This window comes from Sphaerodactylus townsendi, linkage group LG07 (genome assembly GCF_021028975.2).
Source record: "Sphaerodactylus townsendi isolate TG3544 linkage group LG07, MPM_Stown_v2.3, whole genome shotgun sequence".
NCBI lineage: Eukaryota > Metazoa > Chordata > Lepidosauria > Squamata > Sphaerodactylidae > Sphaerodactylus > Sphaerodactylus townsendi.
The window spans coordinates 21584392-21606845 of record NC_059431.1 but is presented as its reverse complement, the minus strand read 5'-3'; the positions used below and the strand labels follow the sequence as shown (position 1 = coordinate 21606845).

Sequence of the window (22454 nt, the reverse complement as noted above, 5' to 3'; positions counted from 1 at the left end):
CCTGCCAGCATGGCCAATTGGCCAATTGGCTATGGTGGCAGGGGCTGGTGGGAATTGTAGTCCATGAACATCTGGACTGCCATAGGTTCGCCACCACTGATATACTCCATCTCAGAAAAAGATGTTAGTATGGTCAGTTACGATGCCATGGTTGAAAAAATTGTATGCTTCCACATTAGAATATAGTCCCGAAAATGAGAATTTTCAGTACGTGCTACCTTTGTCAAAACCATTATTTTGTGCATAATTGAACATGGTACTTTGATAATTAAACTGAATGCCAACATTTATTCTGGTTTGCCCTACTATGTGACAGCCCTATGTGCTGTGGTTTAAGCAATTATTACACAGACTGGAGTATACTGGTGGTTAGGTTATGGAGGGCCCAGGCTGAGTGGCATATATACAACCAAGGAAGGATAGATCTTCCAGGAAGGGAAAGAAGAATCCCAAAGACAGTTGGTTTGCTGTACTGGGTTTTGCTTTTATTTTCTTAAAGAGATAGTTTTATGTTTTATTTTAAGGGTTTTCTATCAGTGAGGGTATTGAAGTTAATGCACCAAGCCTGAAGGACCCTATGTGGGTAAGAATTAATCAATTAGTCTGAATACCATCTTATATAAGGAACTGTACTACCTAAGAACATCTCTTTACCATCTAAGCAAACTGAGAACTAAAACTGAAGAAACTTATTTAAGCCTGTGCCTGAAAACAAATGCTGCTTTTCTGCCAAAGGTCCCTGAGATATATATTTCTGCTGTCTTATCTATTCCTTTCTCCAAGTTATTAATCTCCTATTTTTATCTCTTATCTGTTTAATAAATCTTTTCATCTTTTTAAGTTACTGCCTCAGTGTTATTATTTTGGAGTGCCTTATAAAAGGCTTCCTTTACCTTCTGAGAGTATAACAGGGCTGAGGGAAAGTGCTTCTTATAATTTACGCTACCATATTAGAAGCACCTCAGTCCCTGAAGAGAAAAAGGTGAAAAAAAATCTGACAAGCCTAGTCAAGTGAGTGGTTTCCCTACCTTGGTGTTTTTGAAAGGTGTGTGTGTGGGGGAAGGGGGGCAGGTCTGTCACAACTAGTAAAATGAAACACAGCATGGGACTAATCACCTTCAAATTAAACAGAGCCTGTATCCTTCCACTCCACATTGCCACATCTGAAGCTTCTTCCAACTTAAGGAGGCTTGTGTTGTTGAAGGCTTTCACAGCCAGAATCAACTGGCTGTTGTGGGTTTTCCGGGCTGCATGGCTGTGGTCTGGTAGTTTTTGCTCCTAACCTTTCTCTCATATCTACGGCTGGCAGGTTCAGAGGCATGTCACAACAACCTAAGAAGGCTTCTTCCAAATGACACAGCCACTGATTGGAGAAAAGCTCCTTAGTTTGGAAGGATGTTCCTTAGTCTGACAGAACTTCTTCCGCCTGCAGTAGAATACCACCCACCAAGCTGCAACCAATGTTCTTTGGTTGTGGCAAACCCTGAACTGCAAAAAGGACACCATTGCTGGAAATTTGACTTGTAAATTCTTTCATTAAAGTTCATAGGGACTACTAAAATATATGGTCATCTATTTCAATATACCCTGGCGGGAACCATACAAACTCATAAGTATGCTGAGTTGGATTCTGCAGGTCCATTCTGTCAATGGTGGGCACATTCTTCTGGCGCAAGAGCCTTGTGGGGGGAAGCCACAGGAAAGCACAGCTGTTAGTGGGACAGATCCATGGGATCCCCATTAGTGTGAACATGACAAACAGGTGTTTCCAACCATGGGTAAACATGGCAAGGAGTGGAAATCCGCTATGGCCAATACCAATAGTAGAGCTTCTACTCTAGAGCTGTGGCTATGCTAAACTCCGCGGCTTCGTGTTGATGTGTTTGGGACTGTGTAGGGATGGGTGGAGGAAGGGGGAAGTGGAGGATGATGTATGAGTCTGAAATTGTATGAGTATGATGTATTGTATGAAATTGTATGAGTATGATGTATGAGTCTGAAATTGTGTGCATCGAGGAATGCTGCTGTAAATTTCGTTGTGCGTGCACAATGAAAATAAAATGCTTATCAAGGCTTATCTTACCTTGCATATAACCATGGTGGAAGAAAACACATTTTCCTCTTTGCCACATGATAAGCCATACCTTATATGCACTGCAAAAAAAGAACTAATTCAAATAAGTACCTCACAGTTTTTTATAAGGGTTCCGTACCTGATTGTGATAATCTGTCCGAAGTTTAGGTCCATGTTATTAACTTGGGCAATGAAAATTGCAGCCAATGCCTCATAAAGGGCTGTGCCATCCATGTTAATGGTTGCACCTTATTAGGAGTACATAAATCTCGTGAATATCGCTTATCCTCCACTTGTTATTTCTTCCAAAACACTTAAAACGTGATGGGTAAGGTGGCGGAACTAAAGCCCAAGTGGGGAAAAAAGCAGAAAGATAACACTACCACACTGCAAAAGCCAAGAAATCGTGATGCAACTCATGACTGAATACCATTAACAGCAACAATGATAATAATTACACTGCATGTGAAAAGGAACCCTGGACAAATACTACAGGGACAACTACCTTGTCACTATGCATTTATGCTGAATATAATGCTCTTCAGTTAAATTATTTAATTCTGTGAGTCAGCACTCTGATCTAGTTAAGGAAACTGGTACACCTGAGCAGGCATTTGTGCATATATCCAATTGCTAGTAATTTGTACATATGTCCAATTGAAGCACAGACTGGATAATGTTGATACTGGTTTCAACGATTTGCACATTTGAATGTGCAACTCCATGAATATTTTGCTAGCTATTCATGGACAATGCTGACAAAATATGACTACAGCTGGATTGGGTATATCTACATCGATATACACACACACATGTACCAGTTATGGCTACATAAGTAGGTGCAGGGTGCACTGTGCATCAAGCTTAATCGCTCTGCAGGGCGTGGAAAAATCACTCCACTGTCTTCCCCTTTCCCCACCTTGCAGTTCTTCCATCCCTTCCCACGACCTTAAAGAGTTCTTTTCAGGATCTTCAGGCTGCAAAGGCCTGTTTGTGCAAAAAACGACCAGAGGAATCCATAGTTCCCAGGAGACCTTGGGGCTCACAAGGTCTCCTGGGAATTATAGCTCTCCATCAGGCTGTTTTTACTGAGAACAGGCCTTTTACAGCCTGAAAAAGTTCTGAAAAAGGAAAGGAACTGTGGGAGCGGGCCAAAATGGTAAGCAAGTGCGGGAGGCCATGGGGCCAGAAAATTAGATTGCGCACCGGGCACAGTTGGCCCAGCTACGCCTCTGACATGTACCCACCTTGACGATGTTCCCAAGGCTGTGATGAGAGCTTGCAGCAATCCTCCAATGAAGACCCAAGGGTTTTTTCGAGTGATCAGGAAGTAGAGTAGCGGGAGAACGACAATAGCATGGATGAGCAATCCAATGATCACAGTTATGGTGTACATGGCAAGCTGTCCTCCAATCACACCCATGTCTTCCATCTCAACAATTTTCCCAGCGATCAAAAACATGATACCAAGTGGGGCATACCTACAAGCAAGACAGAAACATCTCTGGGTGCGTGTGTGTGTGTCAAGTGCCATCAAGTCACAGCTGACATGACAATCCAAGCAAGGGGCTTTCAAGGCCAGTGATGAAGCAGAGGTGATTTCTGTGGCCTTCCTCTGCATAGAATCATAGAGTTGGAAGAGACCCCAAGGGCCTTCAAGTCCAACCCACTGCCATGCAGGAACACACAATCAAAGCACTCCTGACAGATGGCCATCCAGCCTCTGTTTAAAAACCTCCAAAGAAGGAGACTCCACCACTCTCCGAAGTAGTGCATTCCACTGTCGATCAGCCCTTACTATCAGGAGGTTTTTCCTGATGTGTAGGTGGAATCTCTTTTCCTGCACCTTGAACCCATTACTTCTGGTCCTAGTCTCTGGAGCAGAAAACAAGCTTGCTCCCTCACCAACATGACATCCCTTCAAATATCTAAACAGGGCTATCATGTCACCTCTTAGCCTTCTCTTCACCAAACTAAACATACCTATCTCCCTAAGTCTCTCCTTGTAGGGCATTGATTCCAGGCCTTTTACCATTTTGGTTGCCCTCCTCTGGACCTGTTCCAGCTTGTCAATATCTTTCTTGCAGAATCCTCCTTCGTGTTCGCCCTTCCAAATGCTGACCCTGCTTAGCTTCCAAGAATTGATCGGGCTATAGCATACTGCCTTTCTTCAAGAAAGACACATAATACTATGCTATAGAGCAACAAGTCCACATATGTACCAAATGTACTGTTTTACAATTTCCCACTTAAAACTTCTTGGTCCCATTCCATCCAAATCTTATTTATTTATTAATTATTTGATTTAATATCCTGCCCTCCCCGACCTAAGTGGGGTTCAGGGCGGCTAACATACAGAATTCAATAAACATAGATTCAATAATCAAAAAACTATAATTTAAATAATTAACAATTAAAAAATTCTATGCATTCTGTATGATGATCCTTGAGAAAGTCTGCACAAGGAATTTGTGGGTAATAAATGGAGAATATTAGCATGTTGCCAATCATTTGATTTCTTTCTATGACCTTCGTTTATCCTTGAAGAAGAAGAGTAGCAGCAGCAGCAGTAGTAGTAGTTTGGATTTATATCCCACCTTTCCGTTCTGTAAGGAGACTCAAAGTGGCTTACTAGCTCCTTTCCCTTCCTCTCCCCACAACAGACACCTTGTGAGGTAGGTGGGACTGAGAGTTCCGGAAGAACTCACTGTGACTAGCCCAAGGTCACCCAGCAGGAATGTAGGAGTGGGGGGAAACACATCTGGTTCACCAGATAAGCCTCCGCCGCTCAGGTGAACGAGTGGGGAATCAAACCCAGTTCTCCAGATTAGAATCCACATGCTCTTAACCACTACACTACGCTGGCTCTCCTACACCACACTGGCTCTCCTACACCAGGTGGTTGTTGTGCCTTCCTTTTGGGATATGGGGCAATTGTTTATTGATGTTTAAATGATATAGACATCTTTTTTACCAGTTTATTTATCTATTTATAAAATGCCAATGCCACCTGTGCATGGAGCCTGCTAGAAGCAACTCACAAAGTAAACCAGCATAAAAATCATAACAATTAACAAATCATAAGAATCCATCTATTAAAAAAGCCAGCCAAAGCATAATAAACATAGCACAAAACTTTTATCATAAATGACTTTGTAAAAGTTTTTTCAGGCTAGAAGCAGACACTAAAAACTATTTTAAAAGATCAGTTCATTTAGATTATCAATCTGGGTTGATTAAGAAGACAAGTTTGGATTTATACCCCACTTTTCTCCCCTGTAAGGAGTCTCAAAGTGGCTTATAAACTCCTTCCCCTCTCCTCTCCACAACAAATGCCTTGTGATATAAGTGGGGCGGAGAGAGTTATGAGAGAACTGTGACTAGCCCAAAATCCCGGAGCAGGCTTCATGTTTAGGAGCGATAAACAAATCCATTTCCCCAGATAAGAGTCCATTGCTCATGTGGAAGAGTGGGGAATCAAACCCGGTTCTCTAGATTAGAGTCCACCTGCTCTTAACCTCTACACCACACTGGTTTGAAAATGATCTCCAAATCAGTTGTGTTGAAGGAAACACATGTCACCCATATTTATACTAGTTCTTGCACTGGTCCATTTGCTAGTGGTAAAGCGATCCAGTTTTCACCAAGTATATTAATGTACCATTCAACACTTACCACATGATTAGTGCTACCAGTCGCATGATAGCCTCATTAAGACTATCAAAGAAGTCCCTTAATGCCCGTCCTTGTTCCCTCATATTCCCAATCACTAGTCCAAAGCTGATTGAGAACACTACCAGTCCAAGGGCATTCACTCCATTTACACCACCTGGAACAGGGATCACCTCCTTTTTCAACTGAGTGAGATTTTCCACTGCTTCTGTCACGTTGTTTATAATGGCAGAAAGGACGGAGGAGTCATTCAGTGCAACCGGTACATTGCGTGTTCTTTCTTCATAGTTTGTTTTGAACTGTTAGTGGTGAAACAAACAGTAGCTATTATATGTCCATGTCTGCAAAAGCCATGGTTCAAATATCAGAGCGCATACATTTAACTAGAGAAGGTCCTTGATCTCTAGTTAAAGAATCAAAAGTAGCAAGGATTGAGAAAAAGACTTTTCTGTGCTGGCAGCCCTGGAGTAGGCCACCTGCATAATGAAGCAACCTGAGGGGGTTCTCTGTGGTAGATTTGGGGGCAGAAACCTCTTGGCTTGCTCACTGCCAACCAACTGTGTTGACTGCCCACCTATATGTTGCCTCCATCAGAGAGCCACAGGAAATAATTTCCTTATCCTTTCCTCCTTATGGTGGTGGAACGTGCCATCAAGCCGTAGCTGACTTATGGTGACCCCGTAGGATTTTCGAGGCAAGAGATGGCCAGAGATGGTTAGCCCTTGCCTGCCTCCATGTAGGCTGAGAGAGTTTTGAGAGAACTGTGACTGGCTGAAGGTCAGCCAGCTGGTTTCATGTGGAGGAGTGGGGAATCGAGCTCTGTTCTCCAGATTAGAGTCCACCACTCCTATTGATAACACACAGGCTCTTATTCCCCTTTTAAAACAGCATGAGTAACCATGTATGCTGGTTCCTGAACTCAAGCAAGGTTCCTTTGTCTTACAACAGTTTGGCTGCCATTTTTGGTGGCCAGTTGCCAGAGCAATCAGAACTTTCTTGAGAAGATGTAAGATAACAAAAATCTTGGCAAGAAAGGAGGATTATAAAAGACATAAGGAAGTATTGATTGATATACTCCATTCATACCCTGTCTTTCTCCTCAGTGGGGATCCTTAGTGTTTATATCATTCTCCTCTCTTCCATTTTATCTTCACGACAACTTTGTGAGATTGGTTAGAGAGAGTATGATTCTCATTATAAATAAATATATTTTAAAAATAATCCATCATGAGTTTCTGTGAGAAAGATTATGAATGAAGTAATTAAATAGATATTTGTCACCTAAGATTGATAATGTGCTTTTGTGTCTAGGAAGGAAGTGAACATTATATGGAAGTAAGCAAGGTATTAAATGCCACAGAATAATATGGCAAAAACTGTGTGTAGTTCAAAAGATGGTCTATAAAATTGCTATATGAAAATAAGGACACAATGTTACCTGTTTAAAGCAGGCTTCAACCAGATTTGGAGGAAACATATTTCTGAGGGGGGAAAAAAGAAATCTGTTTGAGACATACTAGCCATATTTTCAAGCAGAAGCCTTGGAGGAAACAACTTTTACAGAGTAGTAAAATAAAACTGCCACCTGTTTTGTGAAATTTATACAGCAGAGATACAATTCATCATCTTTCAGAGACAGGTTACAATCCTATGCACACTTACTATGGAGTAAATCCATTGAACTCAGTGGGACTTGCATCCAAGAAAACATGCATAGGATCAGGCTCCACAGTCACCATCCTCAGTCAAGTATGGCAATGCTGCAAGATATGCAAGTGAGAATGGTGTATTCTTCCTGGAGTTTATTCTGCAAAGAAACCTTTGAGGACAGAACTGGCAATTCCACAAGATGCAAAGTCATTATCCCCATAGCAAAGATACACAGACGTAGATGAAACCTGGTCATCTTGGCAAACAAGGATATCTTCGGCAGCCATAATACTATCTCAACAGCTACAGCCATTTTCAGATGCCATTCGAATATTGATACCACAGGAAGCTAACAATAATCATCCACAGATCTTTAAACTGGGGAGCTTCCAGGAGGTCAGGGTCCACCTATCAGCTAGGTCAGCATGGCCAATTGGCCAATTGGCCATGCTGGTAGGGGCTGATGGGAATTGTAGTTCCTGAACATCTGGAGAGCCGCAGGTTCCCTACCCCTGCTCTAAACAGAAGGGGTCCAAGCATGTAATCGTTTGCTTCAGTAGTTAATACTAATCTTGGAGATTCGGGTGCGACAAATACCAGATTCGGCCCAAATCTGGGCAAATTCCGGCATATTCGGGCCCAAATCAGCCAAATATGTCCTGCCCGAATATGAATGAATCCAAGTGCAAGGTATTTGGGCTTTTTTGGGTTTTTTTCACATTTCGGCCTGCAGGCAGCACATTTTTAAATCTAGCGGCACCAAAATTTTAAAGTATCATCCGAAGATTGTCCTGATGATACCACCCACGTTTGTTAAAATTAGGTTCAAGGAGGCCACAGGAGGTGGTGATGGCCACTAACCTGGATAGCTTTAAAAGGGGCTTGGATAGATTTATGGAGAATTCGATTTATGGCTACCAATCTTGATCCTCTTTGATCTGAGATTGCAAATGCCTTAACTGACCAGGTGCTCGGGAGCAACAGCCGCAGAAAGCCATTGCTTTCACATCCTGCATGTGAGCTCCCAATGGCACCTGCATGTGAGCTCCCAATGGCACCTGGTGGGCCACTGCAAGTAGCAGAGAGCTGGACTAGATGGACTCTGGTCTGATCCAGCTGGCTTGTTCTGATGTTCTTATGTTCAAATCAGACGGACCTGAATTTTTTTGGTATACTCGAATATTTGGGTATATCTGAATATGTTATTTGTCTTATTTGGGCATACAGACAATTTTATGCCTGAATAATTCTGAATCAAAATTTTACCGAATTTCTAGGGTACTGACCAAGTCAATACACCAAATCCAGACAAGGCTGTGGTGTGCATATGTACAGGACTCATCAGGTTTTTTTTTTTTTTTACAAAATAAGATTTTATAAATTGGCCTACAGAAATCACCTCAAAATGGTCTGATGGAATGTTGAGAATAGCAGAGAGTCAGTTAAAGGGAGAAAGGGCATGAGAAGGGGAAATTGGTCTGTTCAAGTTTACAGAATCCTGAATGGGGAGAGTTGGGGTGGAGATATTCCCTCTGTTCCCCTCCAAAAATGCATTCTTTGCTTAATTTTTCCAATCAAGGGGAGGTTTCCCAGACAGTACAACAGAGATGCACGTCTTGACAGCAAGTTATTATGGATGCTTCATAAATAATAATATTCTCATCCAGTGACAATTCCATACCAACCCAATTATTCCATGCTTCTACTTGATTGCTAGGATGATATTCCACAATGATTCAGAGATGACTGTTTTACTTTTTGGACTTGAGAACTAGGATTTCCAGCTCCAGGTTGGAAAATTCCTGAAGATCTGGGGGAGGAGCCTGGAGAGGGAGGAGCTTGGAGAGTGGGGGCTCAGTGAAGATGTGATATCATTGAATCTACACTTGGAAGCTGCCATTTTCTCCAGAGGAGCTGATCAATGATCACTGATATCAGCTGTAAATCCCAGAAGTTGGGACCCCTACTGAGAATGTATACTGCCTGCTAAACATATATCCATCCCTCATAAAATATGATAGTTATGAATGTCAGAATTAAGAAGAAGAGGAGGGGGAGTTTGGATTTATGTCCCACCCTTCTCTTCTGTGAGGGGACTCAAAGTGGCTTGCAAGCTCCTTTCCCTTCCTCTCCCCACAACAGACACCTTGTGAAGTAGATGGGGCTGAGAGAGTTCTGAAGAACGGTGACTAGCCCAATATCATCCAGCAGGAATGTAGGAGTGTGGAAACACATCTGGCTCACCAGATAAGCCTCTGCCACTCAGGTAGAGGAGTGGGGAATCAAACCCAGTTCTCCAGATTATAATTAGGGAATGGAAGTCCACTTTCTTGGAAATGGCAGTTCAGTCTCTTCTTACCCAACATTTCCAACATCTTTGAATGGTCCCATGCCCATTTCTATGACTGCACATTCTTCATGTCTGATGGAGCTGCGGGTGTATTTGTGTATAATGAAAACTGACTCTCAGATGCCTCAGATGCTTAAATGAAACACTGCACATGAAGGAGTCTGTATGACTGAAAATACCTTCAGAATTGCTCCAGGGTATTATGTGCATGTTGTGGCTGTGCCTTATTCCAACAAGACTAAGGCAAAACCCAAATTTGGCATGTGGGGCTATTCTCTGCACCTCTGCCCCAATTGCAAGTGGAACTTCTGGTTTTACCCCTCCGGTGGTTTTTACAAAGGCACAAGTATGGCACTATTCATACTTGACTAATCTTCTTCCTGGAAAAAGCACCAAGAGGTTCACAGAGTTGCCTCATATCTACTACCATGACATTACACTGTGGACCACTGTATAGCTTTTCTAGGGGCAGGACTGCGAGAAGAGACAAAAACAGTTATTAGGGCTCTTCACTGGTTTAAACTCATGGCACTAATCAACCTTTAAAAATCAAATCTGCTTCGGAAGGAAAAATGCATTCTTTCTTTGCTTTTAAATAACAAATACACTTGGAACTAATGGAACTAATCATGGAACTAATCAACCTTTAAAAATAAAGTCTGCTTCTGAAGAAAAAGGGGCATTCTTTCTTTGCTTTTAAATGGCAAATACACTTCTCGTAACTGATGACATATTAAAAGAGGCGTTCCCCCTCCGGTTACATAAGGTGCAAAAGACCCCCTTGCTATGAGACATCTGTACATTGTCTAAAAAATGTAGAGGGTGACCATTTTCTTAAAAGAGGAATTCCCTATAATTGTTCTCATACTAAGAAAGGGCCTCTTCAAGGATGATAACTCCAACCTGTGTTTCTGTAAGTAATTGCGTTTAAAAATAATCAGTATTTTTTTTTAAAAAGTCTGCTGATAAATTGAGAACTTCTGATAGATCAAAAGTATTTTAATAGATGAATCTAACCAATTATTTGTTAAACATGCTATGACGATTGCCCAAGCCCCAAGATACTGTAATTTCTAACCTCGTGTAGGAAACTAAGGAACTGAAAAACCCTTTGTTAGTGTATGTGTGTTTGTGTGTGTTTGTGTGCTGTCAAGTCACAGCTGACTTATGGTCAGCTGTGACTGGCCCAAGGTCCCCTGGCAGGCTTCATGTGTTGGAACGGGGAATTGAACCCAATTCTCCAGATTACAGTCCACTGCTCTTAATCACTATGCCATGCTGGCTGTCTTATATATACATTAGTATATGTCTGAATCTGGCTCAGGAGAGGCTGATATGAATTCTCAACAAATAAACTTTTATTCTACTCCTATGGGAAAATGGTCAAATTAGAGTGTAAGGGAGATTTCAGGTTTACACTTGGTAGCTGAAAAGGCAGCAGGAATGAGCAGAACTTCCTATAACTGTATACAATAGATAGTTTGTCACTCGAATGTAGCTTTGTTGTTCTGTGGACAGGAGTTTGTAACTGGTGAGAGAGACCATTTGGCTGTCACTCCTTAGATAACAGGCATACATTTATTGGACACAAAATTTCTAAAGTTTGTGGAAGCAGGATCATACCCAGAAGTTTTAATTTTCTTCCTTTTAACACTTGATGGGGATCACTCTCTTTTCCTTGAAGGCATTTGCCTCAGGGAAGGACTACTGGTTTTACTTCCCTATGGCCCCTTCTGCACAGACCAATAAACATGGGTGTAGGATGCTAAATAACCCATTTTTTCGGGGGAGGGACTTTGCACAGATCCCACCCCCAAAATGAGTCTGCCCTGTGTTATTTTCCCCAATTTTTTAAAAAATGCTAAACAAACAAATCTTTTTTTGTCCTGAGGAAGCCAATTTGAAAAAGGGGATACAACTCTGAGAGAAGCTTCATGCCATTAAGTTCATTCAGCCATACATGGTCACCTGTGGCAAGTGTGAAATAACACTATAGAAAATCCTGCCTTACCTGATTAAGTCCAGAAAGGCATCAGCGGCTGTCACCTGAACAATTTTGCCTTCTCGGTGCATCTTTTCCTTTGACCCTTTCCCAGGATGCATGATGACCACCATGATTATTCCAATCAGGACGGCAATGACGGTGGTACTCATGTAGTAGACAACTGCTCTGAGCCCCATCTTCCCAGATGCTTTGCTGTCCAGGGCAGCAACTCCTAGAAAATGCAAGCAGTAACAGTAAGGCTAGAGTCTCTATATCTTGGAATATGAAATCATCACACATATACTCTTTTTCACAAAAAGAGTTGTATATTCCTCTGCCACAAAATGCTGGATCTTCTTTCAGTGACGTAGGTATAGATTTTTTAGGGGGGTGGGGGTGGGGGTGAGGCCACGCCTCCCCAAGCCACGCCCATGGCCTCAGTGCTTATAAAAAGCAGCTCTCCGAGGTTGGCACCGGCTGGGCTCCCCAGTTGGCAACTGGCAGTCCCTTCTCTCTCCCCTCCAGGTAGAGGGGTAGCTAGGGAAAATGGAGCCCAGTGCAAAATCTGAGGTTTGTGCACCCCCCCCCCCCACTATGGGCGGCTGCTGTGATGCTAGAATCCACCCCCAAACAGCATCACTTTCAACGGTGTTTAAATCACCTGACGATAGCCTGAAATTTTGGTGCCGTTAGCCTAAAATCTGCACCCCCTGCAGGCCAAAAACAAAAAACCACTTTAAAATGCAAAAACCCACAAACAGGGGGGTGGAGCTTCGGACATGCAATGGGGGGGTTGAACCCGAGAACCCCCCTTACCTATGTCCCCTGTCTTCTTCGTTATAGAATGCTCCACCTGGGTCCTAGTGTCTACCCAGTCCTGCTCTCCCACATCTGTTAGATAGTCGTTCAATGAACTATAAATGATGTTGGATCAAAGTACTATGCTCAATAATGCAAAGGCAGCACATAAAAATGAATGTTGATTCTCACATTCGTTCAGGACTATATTCTAATACAGAAGCATACTATTTTCTTTTTCTTTTTACGAGTATAAAACACTGGTTTTATATGTCAAAAGTTGCAGGAAGAGAGCCAGTCATTTTGAAACCGTCTTCTACAAAACATTTGCCAGTTGGTTACATAAAAGACACTATATACAATATAAAAGCAGAAAACAATCCACACTGTAAAAATAATTTAAAAACAAAATCTTTCCATTTAAAATATCTCCTATAACACAAATACATTTTGACATGCAAGCAAAGCTAAACATATTGCATTCTTTAGCGTAGCCCACTAAGTTCTGGCATTTAGAACCTGGGCTATAGGAAAACATGCCAACATTTTTTTTAGATTAACACAGAAGGCCATTCTTAACACTTTGTTATGCTGTGTTATGTTATGTTGTTATGTTGCATACTATTTTCTTAACCACTGCCTATCAACTGATCACACTATTATCTTTCTGTGGCACAGAGTATAGCTAATTAAACACTTTTATGAGGAAAAAACTGTTTGTTTAATATATGTGTTGACTGCTCATTCCTCAAAATGCTTAAAGCAGCTACTTTCTCACCAACTATGACAACTGTTTTCAGACTAGCAGCTCCTCATGAACATGAAGGTCACTAAGAACAACCTCATTGAGAGCCAGTGTGGTGTAGTGGTTAAGAGCAGATGGATTCTAATCTGGAAAACCGAGTTTGATTCCTCACTCTTCCACCTGAGTGGCAGAGACTTATCTGGTGAACCAGATGTGTATCCCCACTCCACATAAAACCTGTTGTGTGACCTTAGGCTACTTACAGTTCTTCAGAACTCTCTCAGTCTCACCTACCTCACAGGGTGTCTGTTGTGGGGAGAGGAAGGGAAAGGAGCTTGTAAGCCACCTTGAGTCTCTTTACAGGAGAGAAAGGAGGGGTATAATCCAAACTCCTCCTCCTCTTCTTCTCCTTCTCCTCTTCCTCCTCCTCCTCATCTTAGGCTTTCGCTGCAATTCCTCTTACCCTGAAAAAATGGACTTTCAAGAGTGCTCAGAAGGTCCATCTCTTGGCTGGAGTTTAGGAGAAGGTGCAAAATGGAGTGGACTTTCAGTGTTATTTACCTGGGATGCTAAATTTAGGTGGGCCTAGTGTTCTCCCAAAATTACTACTGATCTTCAGCCTACAGGAGCAGCAGTGGCGTAGTGGCTAAGAGCAGGTGCACTCTGATCTGGAGGAACCGGGTTTGATTCCCAGCTCTGCCGCTTGAGTTGTGGAGGCTTATCTGGGGAATTCAGATTAGCCTGTACACTCCCACATACGCCAGCTGGGTGACCTTGGGCTAGTCACAGCTTCTCAGAGCTCTCTCAGCCCCACCTACCTCACAGGGTGTTTGTTGTGAGGGGGGAAGGGCAAGGAGATTGTAAGCCCCTTTGAGCCTCCTACAGGAGAGAAAGGGGGGATATAAATCCAAACTCCTCCTCCTCCTCCTCCTCCTCCTCCTCCTTCTTCTTCAGTAGTCAGTAGCCCTGGGGGAAAGTGGACTTCATGACAGCACATTCCTGCTGAGCTTTCTCCCCAACCTCTGCCCTCCTCAGACACTGTCTCCATAACTCCAGGAATTTCCGAAGCTGGAGATGGCAATCCTAGTTCTGACTGATTATTGCAAAAATGTAAATTGATCGGATTTTCTTTTGCCTCATGGAACCTTGCGACCTGCTTTGAGGACCCCTCAAGGGTGAAAGAGTGGATGCTAAAGTTTGGGAAAACAGGGACCACAATCAAAATACCACAACGAAACCAAAACAATTTATCTATTGAGAAGAACCAACTAAAAGCAGTAAATCTAAACAGCAATAAAAGTAATGAGAAAGCAGAAATAAAAAGGCTGTTAAACACAATTAAAAATGGAAGAACAGACAACAAGTAAAGGCAATGGTCATCATTATAGATATCCAGTTCACCAGAGACTGCCTCTCCCAACATGTTCCCCAGAGAGGTTTATGCTCAGCTGACAACAATCTGTTGGTGATCCCTGGCCTGAAAGCTGTTCAGCAATCCTCAACCAGGGCCAGGCCCTTCTCAGCCGTACTGTCAAGTGATATCTGGGATCTGTGTGACTTGGTACAGTTTTGAAGGTCTGTAAGACAGATCAGTTACACCAGGCTTATGGTTAAGGAAGTAACAGTATCAGGGGCCTGCCTTTCCCCCTTTCCTTGGATGCATGGTATGAATGGCAGTTTGTGAGGCATAAATTAGTTATTATAAACTCACTGGAGACTATCAGTGCCATGTTGAATGAGAATGATTTATTGGTGTTTACTGTGGTTTTATTGTTGGAAGCCGCCCTGAGCCCATCATGGTAAGGGTGGCCTATAAACTGAATGAATATGACTTCCCTAAAAGTAAGCCTCACTGAATAAAGTGGGACTTACTTCTGAGCACAACTCTTTGGGATTGCCCTCAACACTGCTTGAGGGGTTGAGCAGCAAGTAAAAAGATTCTTCAGTTGGAATCGAAATCACCCAACTAAGCATCACAATCCATTTGCAAAGCAAAGCAAAGATAAAAGCATAATAATGTTGCAAAGCCAGGCAACTTCTGACCAAACCTGGGCCATTTCCATGTTTTTTTAAAAATTAAACCAGATTTCCTTATAATAAAACAGCATGCGCTTCTGAGGATCACAGTTGCATCCCATCTCATCCTAAGGGTAGTCAACACCAGAGGCATAGGGAGGGGAAACTGTGCCCAGGGCAAGACCTGCCCAAGTGCGCCCCTCGTGCCCCACTTACCTCATACGGCTGGAGGAGGAGCAGCCAGGCCGGGAGCCTGCTGCCCCCAGAGGCCAGGGCAGGGAGGCTGGAGCTGCTTGGCTCTTGAAGCTTGCGCCTGAGCCACCCGCTGAGGGGCCGCTCGCTGGTTGAGCTGTGTGCCGTGGCCGCAAGCCTCCTGCCCTTTCCAGCCTCCTTGTCAGGCCCGAGGATGGCCCCCACGCCTGACAGGGAGGCTGGGGAGGGCAGGAGGCCTGTGGCCATGGCAGACAGCTCGGCCAGCAAGTGGCACCTTGACAGGCAGAGAGCCACCGGGTGCTGGCTGTGACTTGTGCCCGGCCTCTCGTGTGGCATGGCGGCCTTGCTGGGACTTAACTCACTGGCTTTGGACCCGCTGGGCATGAGGACCTGGCTGGTGCCCGCCTCCCCCCCACATGACTGAATGGCAGCCACCTTGAGCATTTGTCCCCAGATGTGCCCACGGAAGCTCTGCCTCTGGCCAACACCACTTCACTTGTCTCTCCAGTTCATTTTCACAACAATCTTATGTGACAGGGTAGGCTGAGAGAAAGTGGTTGCTCCCACACAGCAATGATTCTCTGCCTCTGCAAATACAGAGACATTTTAAATCACAATGGAGTATCTGTGTGGCAGTTTTCTAGCAATTTCATTTCCTCTGCCCCTACTCAACTCATTCCCATCTGTCCCCTACACTACTGAAGCTAAAGCTCTATTAACTGGCATATTGCTATAGCATTATAACAATCTATCTGTTCTGTCCTCTGAATTCCCAGCTTTCATGTAAAAAGAGTGTCTAGCCCCTTTTGTTGAGCTATGGAGAATAACTCTGCAATGAAAAGACCTCAAACAAACAAACAAACAAGAGCTGGGAATTCAAAGTATATAGGTCATCATAATGGGATACTGATATATCAGTTACTGATTTTTAAAAAGTCCCAACAGCCATCTGTTGTGGTGGAGCAGGAAACTCTGTTGTGGTGGAGCAGGAAACTCTGGCCTCTTCCGCACACGCAGACTAATGCGTTTTCAAACCACTTTCACAACTGTTTGCAAGTGGATTTTGCTATTCCGCACAGCTTCAATGAGCATTGAAAGCAGTTTGAAAGTGCATTATTGTGCATGTGCGGAAGGAGCCTCTGGCTCTATGACTGTATGACTGAGGCAAGGAAAATGGTGCTACTGAGGACAGGAACTGCAAAAATGTATGTTTTCCCATACGCGTGTCCTCCAAATACACACTGACTGCAATCTTTGCAAAAAGTTCATACCATACCAGATTTAAAAAAAAGATTACAGTTATGCAAAAAAAAAAACACCTTGAAAGTGGATGTAGTAGATTTGGGATTTGGGTAGAAATATATATATAAAGAATCAATGAGGTAGCATGTTCTGAATTCTATAGGCTGCCCTCACTCCAGCCCACTTTAAATTTTACACTGATTCAAATGGTCAAATGTATTTATTTGGGTGTGTGTCAAGTCTTAAGAGCATGAAAGCACCCACCTGTGAGGTAATCTATAAAAGCTTGTTCAAGTGGTCCCTCCCAGCCTAATTGACGTGTAAGGGTGTTACAGACTTGTAATCTATTCCCATAACCTGGCCATTATTTAGGGATATGTTGCCCAGCCTATAACCCCACAACAGACCTGAGGGACAAGTTTTATTTATTTCCCAGGAAAGAGTTGAAAGCTTAGGAAGACCTACAAGGCTTCAAAATATTTACAAATGTAATTCCCAGATTCGGCTGAGCACAAGACATAGAAACAGTTAATAAGATGATAGTGTATTCTGGTGATAGTGAACAAATAATAGCCACAGTGTGTAACAGACTTCCCTCTGTGATACACCTCTGAAGATGCCAGCCACAGATGAAGGCGAAACGTTAGGAACAAGATCCACCAGACCACGGCCACACAGCCCGGAAAACCCACCAGAACCAAATAATAGCCACTTTCAGAGAAAATTATGACTAACTAGACCCAGGGCTATTAAATCCCAGAATCCAGAATAAGACCACAATCTGCTCCTTTAGATTTTCTCATCCTTGGAAGATTAAAGAATGGTGGTGGTGGTAGGAATCACTGTCAAGTTGTTGCCGACATATGGCGACCCTGTATAGTTTTCAGGGCGGAGACAAAGAGTGGTAATTCGCCATTGACTGCCTCTGAGTTGGTGGTCTAGATTTCCTTGGTGGTCTCCCATCCAAGTACTATGCAGGGCTGATCCTGCTCAGCTCCTAAGAACTGGCAAGATTGGGCTAGCCTGGGTCATCCAGATCAGAGTAATACTAAATCATTAATTGTGAGTCTCTCTTAGATATCGACCTCTACCAGTGTTCTTCCACTGAAATCAGACTCTGAGACATGTTGTCTCTTGAGACCAATGTTTACCTGGCCTGCCTCACTGTCAGATGAATGAACAACATTCAACAGCTATTTAGCTACGTTTTGCTTCAAATTCCTTCTCCCGTCTACTCAGTCAAGGCCTCAAGGGCCCTGATCCAACTGATACCCGTTCAGTGAACATTCCAGGTTTGAAAAGAGATCAGTAGCTTTCAAGAAATGGGCTGGATCTCGACCAGCCACAGTGGACAATTAAGAGATGACATCTTATGGATTCCCCCCAAAACCCCACTCTGGTGTGAATTCTAAAACAGTGCAAAATGTGTGTGTGGAAACCTCCAGTGACTGACCCAAGGCCAGTGAGTTCACTTCAAGGCGAAAGGGAGTTTGCACTTGCTTCTCTGTGGTTCATGTTTGATAAAAGAATATTCTGTTCAGTTGCCTATTCAGAGTTCAGAAGCATGTAGGGAAAGAGGGGAAGCTCTTATCAAATTGCTCTTTAATGAAATGAGAACCGCACTTTGGAGAATCAAATTGACAACTCCATTGTGCATTAAATGGGCTAGAAGAGGACAAAAGCCTCATTTGGTAGTGGAAAGCTCTTGACTGAAGCTAATTGGTTTTTTACAATTGAGATCCTTTGCAGTATAGCTAACATTAATACAAGTCAAAACAGCTATAATAGAGGAAAAAAATTCATACATTGTGGGGGAAAGCTGGGTTTCTATTGGAGTCAAATCTAGCTATTCTGCCACAGACTAACCTGGCTGAACTCTGAAATTACAACGTAAAGAAGCATGTGTACATCAATCCTTTAAAGGGCGCACATTTCTAGACACAGGTGTCAGCGACAGAAGACAAAATGCCTCCAGTCATTCTGTAGACTTGTCATCCAGCAGGGGGGTCCAGGAATTACAATTCATCTCCAGTCTACAGAGTTCACTACCCCTGGAGAAAACACCTGCGTCGGAGAGTGGACTCTATGACATCATGTCCCTGCTTGAGGTCCTTCCCTTCTCCAGACTCTTCCCCCCCCCCCCAGCGTCCATCCCTAAATCTCCAGAAATTTCCAAAACCAGAGATGGAAACCATATCAATCTTCCCAAATAGGCAATCAAAATATAAGAATCAAACAGCCCAAACCAGATGGGAGTGGGTGGAATGAATTGGAGGTGGTGTGGGTTAGGGTTAGGATTTGCCCTCCCCAGGGCACTTACACCAGCAGAGGACCAAATCCACTGGAGGGCGGCTGCTGCAGCCCTCCCCTCCATGGAAGGCAGACAGGGCACAGAGCACCCCAGTGGCACTTCTGTGTCCCCGTCACCTTGGCAGGGGCATTCCATTGATGGAGCTGACATTAGTTGCCTTCCACTCAAACTTTGGCCACTGGAATGCAGGGGAACGGGGGGGGGGGGTCTGGAATGCCAATGGAGGACTTTTTGGCTGTGGGAAGGCTGCCAAGAAGCCCTACTGGAGGCAATGGGACAGCACCGGAACGGCGCTGCACCCCATCTTCAGGGGTTCTGGATTGGACTAAAAATGTCTTTCAAGTACAGTTTCTCTCTAACGCAGAACGGTGAAAAGTTCCCTGGTTCCTTGTTCCTCTAGAGTGCAAACACTCTAGATTTTATCACCAGAAGCAATATTTTGGAGAAGGGCTGCTCAAAACTCCCCAGGTTCCACCCTCAAATCTCTTGGCATAGTCCATTCAAGAGTTTGCAGCCCTGCTGGGGGTGGGCCTCTGGGTAATGCTGAACTAGAACAACAACACCGAAATAAATAAATAAACAAATCTTGTTGGTATTTTTCAGGATTTTTAATCTGAAAAAAAAGGTGGCGATAAAAGGGAGCCAAAAAAAGTGGATCTTGAAAAATGCCATTTCCCCCAGCATTTCTCAGGGCCTGTTTGGCTTGCTGCCTTTTAAAAAAAGAAAAGAAATTTCTTTCTTTCTTTCTTTTCCTTCCTCCCTCACTTACTCGCAGCCTGGCTGGGTCCGGCGTTGAACTGTGCACGCTGCCTCTGTGGAGACTGGAGGCAGCACGCGCGGTTCAAAAATGTGTTTGGCTGGGCCAGGTCCAGTGCTGAACTGCAGGCACCATCTCTGATCTTCCTGTTGAGCCTGGAGGGGGCGCCTACAGTTGAAAGCTGAGCTAGGCCCGCCTGAGCCCAGTGTTCAACTCTGCACCTGCCTCTGAACTCCACGTGGGTCTCGAAGGCAACAGGAGATTGGGGTTTAGCTCTGCAACACCTGCTGCTGCCTCCCAAACGCAGAGGTGGGATCCAGCAGGTTCTCACAGGTTCCCGAGAGTAGGTTACTAATTATTTGTGTGTGCTGAGAGGGGGTTACTGATTGGTGATTTTGCCACGTGATTTTTGCCTTAGTTACGCCCCTCCTCTCAGCAGTAGCACGCAGAACTTGAAGCAGTCTAGCAGGAGGTGCACCGGTGTGCGTGGCAGCCTGCGCCTGCGTGCAATCATTTCCCACCCAAGGACCGGCGCAGCGGCTGCATCCTTGCCACAGCCCCGCCCAGGAATGCCCCGCCCCAGGAATGCCCGACCACGCCCCCGGAATGCCCCGCCCAGCCCCATTGGCGCTACGCCACAGTTTGAATCCCACCACCATGGGAACCTGTTAACTAAAATTTTTGGATCCCACCACTGCCCAAAACCATGTGGAGTACAGCATTATTTTTATTTTTTTGGTTTTCAGTTTAATAACGTGAACATTTTTTTGAAAAGCCCAAAAAGTCAATATGTAATATCACCTTTTTTTAGGCTTTTTCAAAAATTTCCAAATTGAATAAACCTGAACCTGAAAAATACTGATAATTTTTTTTGCTACAAAAGATGGAACACCTCAGTTAAAAGTGTAGGTAAAAATAAATGTTTTTGCCTAACACTCAAAATATATAGCTGCCTTGCGGGCACTAAGCAAGAGTGTAACCTTCTTTTTTCTGTGAAAAGCCAAGGTTCCTTGGTAAAGGGCGAAGAGTGATACTCTTTGGAAGGAGTTGCAAAGAACCAAATTTAAACAAAACAGTTTACTTCTCTTAACAAATAACACTTTTAAAACATTTAACATTTGACATTTACACTTTACAGTCCTGTTAAGTTTGCATTTTCTAGTCCTTATATTTACAGTCTACTGATATTGCCAAGTCCAATTCTTCTTTGCTGGTGGTTGGTTTTGAAGACTTCAGAGGCTTGGTGAACGGGATTCAAGATGATGAAGGTTCCCAGAAAACTCTCACCATTTACATACACAAAAAGAAACCCTGAAACAATAAACTCCAACATTTACAACATAGCAAAAACAACAACTACCTTCCCAGTAGTTCCCAACAATATTGCAATTACCTTAACAAGGTGTTAAGGGCTTATAGAAATCAAGGTCCGAGTCTGGTAGACTTGTCTCCTCCAAACTAGCTCTCTCCTGCAGCCTCTTGCTGCTCTGAGTCTCCACCCCTTACTGGGTCAACCCATTCTGGGCCAACCCATTCTGGGCATGGGGGTTACACAAGCATCGAGTGGGAGGGGCATCCCAAAGCCTCTCTGTAAACATATAGCTTGTTTGAATGGGGATCTCCAGTAAAATTGATAAACGAATGTACCTATTTGGGCCACATTTCAGCCTTTCATAGATGGATGACAAACAACTCAAGTCAAGACCCTAAAGACCATTTGGTCTAAAGTCCTTCGCTCCAACACCAGATTCTGAGAGCTGATCATGATCGTTTGACAGAGCATCCAAGATGCTTTTTACATGCTCAGTTGGACTTTCTTCTTTATTATTACTTCTGTGAGCTCTGGTACTAAAACCAAATTCTGCAGCTAAGTCCTGGTGAGTCTTGGCTTGAAGTCAGCTCCGGACTCCTTGTTCTTCAGACTGCAACTGATCTGTAGTCTCAGATTTGGCAAGTGCGAAGCAACAAAGAATTTCTGGATGCTCGGCACAGCGGTCTGTTTCCTGTTCCTTGCATCTGCCAGGGCAGGACCCCGCTGTGGAGGCTGTTTAGATACCAATTTTAACTCTTCACACGACTCCATCTTTTGCTCAGACTACTGGAATGCACCAAACAATCTGCTTTTTGAAGGGACACTAAGGGAGTAATTTATCTTCTTTATGTGTGCTAAGCAGAGCAGGAGGTAGGGAGCTGTGGGGATTCACAGCAAGCCATAGAACAGTGATTAGTAACAGCTGACGGCCCCAGACCAAGGCTCTTTCTCTTGGGTAGCCTCGTTGTAATGCCGGAGCACAAAGGGCTTACTGTACCAGTGCCAAGAATCAAAACACAGGAGCACAGAGAATAGCGGCACAAAATTTTTTTCTTGTAACAAAACGCAGCTGATACCTGCTTAAGCAGAGACATGAAACGACCATCCTTTTATGTCTGAGACATTTAAATTAGCACCCTCTTTTATGAGAGCAATCCCCCCTTCCCCTCTTGAACAGGTTTAAAGTTGCCCATTCACAAAAATTGGTGTTTGGGAGGGGTAGGCGGGAAATGCTCACAAGCAGAGGTCCCAGCTTCCGAAAAAGACTTTCCAGTTGGTGGTTTTCCGAACATTAAATAAAACAATGTAACATGGTGAATGACTTCCATTT

The 22454-nt window shown here is 43.7% G+C and overlaps 1 protein-coding gene across 1 annotated transcript in view; it reads right to left on the bottom strand.

Annotated features, from left to right (window-relative positions):
- The window catches only part of SLC1A3 (solute carrier family 1 member 3), a 69337-nt gene that overhangs the window by 4807 nt on the left and 42076 nt on the right, over nucleotides 1-22454 (bottom strand). Inside the window, 6 exon segments of the mRNA XM_048502897.1 lie at nucleotides 2214-2389; nucleotides 2392-2416; nucleotides 3322-3555; nucleotides 5750-6045; nucleotides 7185-7227; nucleotides 11758-11962. Coding sequence (XP_048358854.1) covers nucleotides 2214-2389; nucleotides 2392-2416; nucleotides 3322-3555; nucleotides 5750-6045; nucleotides 7185-7227; nucleotides 11758-11962 — 979 coding nt within the window.